This window comes from Galeopterus variegatus, unplaced genomic scaffold (assembly GCF_000696425.1).
Source record: "Galeopterus variegatus unplaced genomic scaffold, G_variegatus-3.0.2 Scaffold744, whole genome shotgun sequence".
Lineage (NCBI taxonomy): Eukaryota > Metazoa > Chordata > Mammalia > Dermoptera > Cynocephalidae > Galeopterus > Galeopterus variegatus.
The window spans coordinates 322577-328328 of record NW_007726855.1 but is presented as its reverse complement, the minus strand read 5'-3'; the positions used below and the strand labels follow the sequence as shown (position 1 = coordinate 328328).

Here is a 5752-nt window from a genome sequence, read left to right as displayed (position 1 = left end):
GGTGACATTCCCAGTGCCACCGTGTAGGAATCCCTTAAGTGGTATAAAAAGATGAACCCAGTGGTTCTAAACACGTGGTCCTGGGACCAACAGCATCAGCCTCTTGCTAGAAATTCAAATTCCTGCCCCTTCCATCCCCTGAGAGAACTACTACCTCAAGAACTGTCAGGGTGGGCTCAGCAATCTGTGTTTACCAAACCCTCTAAGAAATGCTGATGACACTAAAGTTTGAGAACTGCTGGCTTAGTCTAAAGGATTTTAGGCAAGTCCTTTATAATACCTATTTTCCTAGAACATAGAATAGAAAATAATGTCATTTGTGTCAATTACAAATGGTCAGTATAACAAAGATAAATCACCTTGCAAATATAATCAAGTACTTTATATCTCTAATATACTTCAACGTACTAAGATAATGTCCCTGGGAGTTAGTAGTTCTCCCATTTCAAGCACCATTAAATAGTTTTTCTGCTTATAAAGATGGATTTCTTCTGCAGGACTCTCTTATCTGGTCCTTCTGAGACCATCAGCACTGATAGTTGGCTACGGTTGTAGCCACAGTCTGTGGCCAAAAACTGGGAATTTCTGGTGTGAGGATAAATATGCCGCACAGGGTTCATCTCCATAACCTAGTTTCATATTTCTGATATTCTAGCCAACTGAAAGAGCTAGCTGATGATTTATATTTACTGAGTTCTTACTGTGTTCTAGATATTATGCCATTTATTTCATCTAATTGTCCCCAAAACAATGGAGAGTTGCTGTGGATTGGATGTCCCCCCAAATTCAGTGAGGCTTGCTCCCCACTGTGACAGTGTTAAGAGGGTGGGAAATCCTACTGTAGTAGTTGAAATATGGGATCTTGAAGAGATGATTCGATTGTGAGGACCATGCCCTAGTAAATGGATTAATCCATGGATGCCATCGATGGTTTAATGGTGGTTGTTGGCATGGTTCTGAGGGCTTTATTTTTTTATATTGCTAGCCACCTTTATTTTTTTTAATTGAAACATAGTTGATTGTACAAACCTGTGGGGTACAGAGCTGAATATCAATACCTGCAATATGTGATGCTCAGATCAGGATAATTAGTATAATCAACATTATACATTGTAATTGTTTTTCATGGCCCTTTACCAATTCTTCCCTTAATTCCCTCTCCCCCTTTCCCACCTATGGTAACCTCCGAGGGCTTATAAAAGGAGAGCCACTGAGGAGATCAGCTCTCTCTTCTGCCTCCTCTCACAATGTAATACCCCCTGTGTCGCTCAAGTTCCCACCAAAAAAGGCCCTCACTGTAAGTGTTCCCTGGACTTTGGATTTCCCAACCTCCAAACTGTAAGCAATAAATATTGTTTCTTTACAAAGTACCCAGTTTCAGCTTTTTTCATCATAAGCAATAGAAACTGACTAATACAAGGGTGGATGTTCTATTCCCACTTTTGAGTTGAGAAAACTGAAGTTCGGAGGAGTTAAGGGTCTTGTCTAAGGTTCCACAGCTACAAACTTGCATGACTAGAATTTGAACTGACATTTGTTTGATACAAAGACCTTGTTTTTCCAACTACATGATGTGCCTCTCCAAGCTAACCCTGCCAGTCAGGATGTGGCCTAGAAAGGGCAGAACCAGCAGTTCTTCAGCACTTTATGTCACATGGAAAGAAAATCACCAAAATGCAGAAAGGGGAGGGGAGGCAGCCAGTCAGCTTTAGGCATAAGAAAGAATTTCTTAGAGTAAAGGTTATTTATGTCACTTACTCCTGGGTAATTGGAAGACCCCAGGAGCCAGACAGGGATTCCATGAGCCCAGGAGAGTAGTCAGGGTTGGGCCCTGGCTGTGGGGAATGCAGTTAATAAGCATGAGATCCTACTCCAGGCTGAGAGTGGGACAGAAATCATCACTCCCTCAGCAAAGCCTCTGTGTCCACTGCCCCTATTCCCCAGCCATGTTAAAATCCCGAGTAAAGAACCACACCTCTTTGTTGTAGCACTTATCACTATTCTATTTCTGTGTAATGATTTGAATTACAGAAGTATTAGCTCCATGAGGAGAGAGCTGGTCTCTGCTTTGCTCACCTCTCTAATTCTGGCTTTGGCACATCACCTAGCACAGAGTCAGAGCTCAGTAAACATTTACCAGACGAATAAAGAAAGGGTCATCCTGGTGTTCTTGCGCTGTGTGACACGATTTGACTAAAACGTTCAAGTTTTATGCTACCTGAGGGGTAGATTAGGTCTTTTCCAGATATACTTACAGATAAATTTATATTTTTGTAATATCTCCCTCCATGTCCATCTTTACTTTTTTTATTTATTGTTTTTACACTGTGAGATATCATTTAACAGTTGCTACAGAAAAAATGGAAGCCAGTTCTTCCCATTTGTTCCAATATGAATAAAAATCAAATATTTTATTCACAAAAACTCTTTATTAGTGTAAATTTTTGCTAGACACATTGAGCATCCCTAATCCAAAAATCTGAAATCCAAAATGGTTCAAAATACAAAACCTTTTGTTATTGGGCTTCCAGTCTTTCAAGAAAGTAGTCCTTTAGTCATAGTGTTAAGTTAGACAACAATAAAACCGTGACTACTTTAGCGTTCTTGGGCTGTATGCAACAGAAAAGATCTCTGGTTCACTTATTTGAAAAATAGATTTATTGGCTGAAATCTATTGAACATACTCCCAGACAGAAATCAAGGTAGAAATAAGGGGAAATTTTAGCATCTAGATTTCAGAAAGTATCCCACTTCTGTCCCAGATGCCATGCTGACATACATGTGACTTAACCAATTTTTTCCTGTTCTTGTTACTGCTGAAGATAACACGATGCCACAAGTAGAAAATTCCACACCTGAACATTATTTTTTCACCGTATCTAATGTATGTCATTTTTTTATGCTTAAGTACTTATGTATAAATAAATGCAAGAAAATGCTTATCAGTAGCATATAAATTTAGAGATAAGAATGATGGTGATGCCAAACAATCACAAATTATGCACTTGGGGGGCTGAAATAGTGACACTTTTGCTTTATGATGGGTCAGTGTACACAAACCTTGTTTCTTGCACAAAATTATTTAAAATGTTGTATAAAATTACCTTCAGTGTATGTGTATAAGGTATATATGAAACATAAACAAATTTCATGCTTAGACTTGGGTCCCATCCCGAAGATATCCCCAAGATATCTTATATGCAAATACTACAAAATCCAAAAAAAAATCCCAAATCTGAAAAACTTCTGGTCCCAAGTGTTTTGGATAAGTGACATTCAACCTGTAATACAAATTAACAGTGAGAATGACTTGTGGCCACTCTCTTTCATAATCATAGGAAAGAGAAAACATTGATCCTGGGAATAATAATAAAATTAGTCCTACCTTCCATGAGTAAGATGAAGAAGTCCTTTAAGATAGTGATGGTGCTGGCCAAAACCAGGATGGAAAAGATAAATGTGCAGATTGGGTCGGCTATTTTGTAGTCTGGCTATAAAATACAGGGATTTTGGTTAGCTGAAGTTATACCTCCCATCCAGAAAGTCTGATTAATATAGTTAGTAAACCTCCTGTTTCCTTCCTCTCTGTCACCCATTCACCCTCCTGATAACCTGACATCCAACCTTCAGAGGCAAGACTTTTTTCCTGAAGACTTGATCCTTCTTTTCAGCTTTAAACTCCCAGTGATTGAAGAAGAAAGACTACAGGACATGCTTTTTCCATAATTTAAGAACTAAAGGAAAAAGTATTCTTAAGTATGTTCTCAAGAGGCCAGATTTAATTTCTCTCAAATTAATAGACTAGAAGTACAAAGTCACTAATGAAAATATGCACAAACATGCCTACAATATCCAATGACTTTTCAGCCTTAATTATAGTAGGAGAGAAAAGTTGCACATGGCCAACATGCAGCTGGACCTTGGTCTTGACTGGCTGGAGTTAGTTTATTTCTCTCCCTCCCAAGTCTGACACATACTCAAGGCACATATCACTGACACCAGCCCAAGGGTATGAGCCAATGTGTCCTTCTCGCTCTCTCCCCACTGGAGCCCTTGGCCTCAAGGTGAAACACTTACTCCTCTTCCCTTGATGAAGTCCTGTGCCACAGAAATATTCATGCCCCACTATCTCCAAGAAACTCAGCATCAGCCTAACCCTTGTAGGGAGACTTTAAATTCCATGAACCCACATACTTTTGAACTATTTTTCCCTTAGACTTGAACCTTTCAGTGATTATTTTGCTTGGTTGAATTCAGATATATCTTTGTAATTTTTATTTGCATATGTTCACTTTTTGGTAAAAAATAGTAAAGAATCCCTGCAAATTGAACAATCGTGATACAAATAGAACTAAATGCTCTTCTCCTTCATTCCCTGTCCTCAACCCATCTCTGTTCTTAGCATTAGCACATAGCAACCTGTAATGAATATTTATTTGTTTAGAGTTGGAGGTCCATCCAGGATCCATTCTCACTTTTCATTAGCACCCTGGCTTTTTGGAGAGAACTTACCTCTCCCCCATTATGGGCAATATTGATGGAATAGTGAATCAAGTGCTCTACCCTTCCCCCAGCCAAGCAGCAGGTACAAAACACAACTTAGGTCAACTGGACTCCCCTTCCCAGAAATATGAATCAGCAGTGACAAGAAGAGAAAAATCTTGGTTGAGTCACATTTACATCAGCATGGTGCCTGGGACAGAAGTTGGATAATTTCTGAAATCTAGATACCAAAATTTTCCTTTATTTCTACCTTGATTTGTGTCCAGAAGTACATTTAATAAGTTCCAGCTGATAAATCTATTTTTTGCTCAACTGAGGCAGAGATCTTTTCTGTTGCTTACAACCCAAGAACCCTAAGGTATTCACTGTTTTATTGCTGTCCATCTTAACACCATGACAAAAGGAGCTACTTTCTTGAGAGTCTGGCAGTACAACAGTGAAAGACATAGCTCTTAGAAATTTAAGGAAGTCTAAGTTTTCAGGCTTTGGGTGTTTTGTTGTTGTTGTTATTGTTGTTTGTTTGTTTGTTTTAATCTTGCAGTGTAGTTTATATAGGAAAACAAGGCTGTCCACCTTCTGGCAGTACAACAGTGAAAGACATAGCTCTTAGAAATTTAAGGAAGTCTAAGTTTTCAGGCTTGGGGTGTTTTGTTGTTGTTGTTATTGTTGTTTGTTTGTTTGTTTTAATCTTGCAGTGTAGTTTATATAGGAAAACAAGGCTGTCCACCTTCCGTTAATATTGGAGGGTCAACTTATGTACCGCCTAATTCATATAATTACTATGATGATAGGTAAACTCAAATATACTCACCTTAAAGTAGATTATAAGTGCACTGATTAGCACACTGACACTCTGAAATAGATCTCCAAGGGCATGCACAAAAGCTGCTCTTATACTGGCATTAGTTTGCACTTCTTTGTGATTGTGTCCAAAGCATCTCTGGTGCAAAATCACAGTTAATCTGAAAGAGAGAACAATGTTCTTGGCATCTATAAGATTAGCCCTTAAAAGCATATGCAGCATAATGGAGGAATTGGCAATAACATCCACTTTTTAAAATGGTGGGTAGTTGAAATATTTATTCTTTAAGACATGCTATTTTGGACTATTCAAACACAAGCGTACCAAAGAATTTTGAAATTTTCACACTAGGCCAGACTATGAAGATTCACCTCAGTTTTCTCATGCATCCACATAATGCTACGCTGTTTCACATAAAACTGGAAAGTATTACTTAGATGAAAGTCA

General features: G+C 38.5%; 1 protein-coding gene across 2 annotated transcripts in view; it reads right to left on the bottom strand.

Moving 5' to 3' along the window:
- The window catches only part of SLC30A8 (solute carrier family 30 (zinc transporter), member 8), a 63820-nt gene that overhangs the window by 7454 nt on the left and 50614 nt on the right, over window positions 1-5752 (bottom strand). For both annotated transcript variants that reach the window (XM_008572007.1, XM_008572008.1), the window contains 2 exons: window positions 5315-5465; window positions 3386-3491 (listed from right to left, as the gene is read on the bottom strand). In XM_008572007.1, the coding sequence (XP_008570229.1) occupies window positions 3386-3491; window positions 5315-5465 (257 nt within the window). The remainder of the gene's footprint in view (window positions 1-3385; window positions 3492-5314; window positions 5466-5752) is intronic.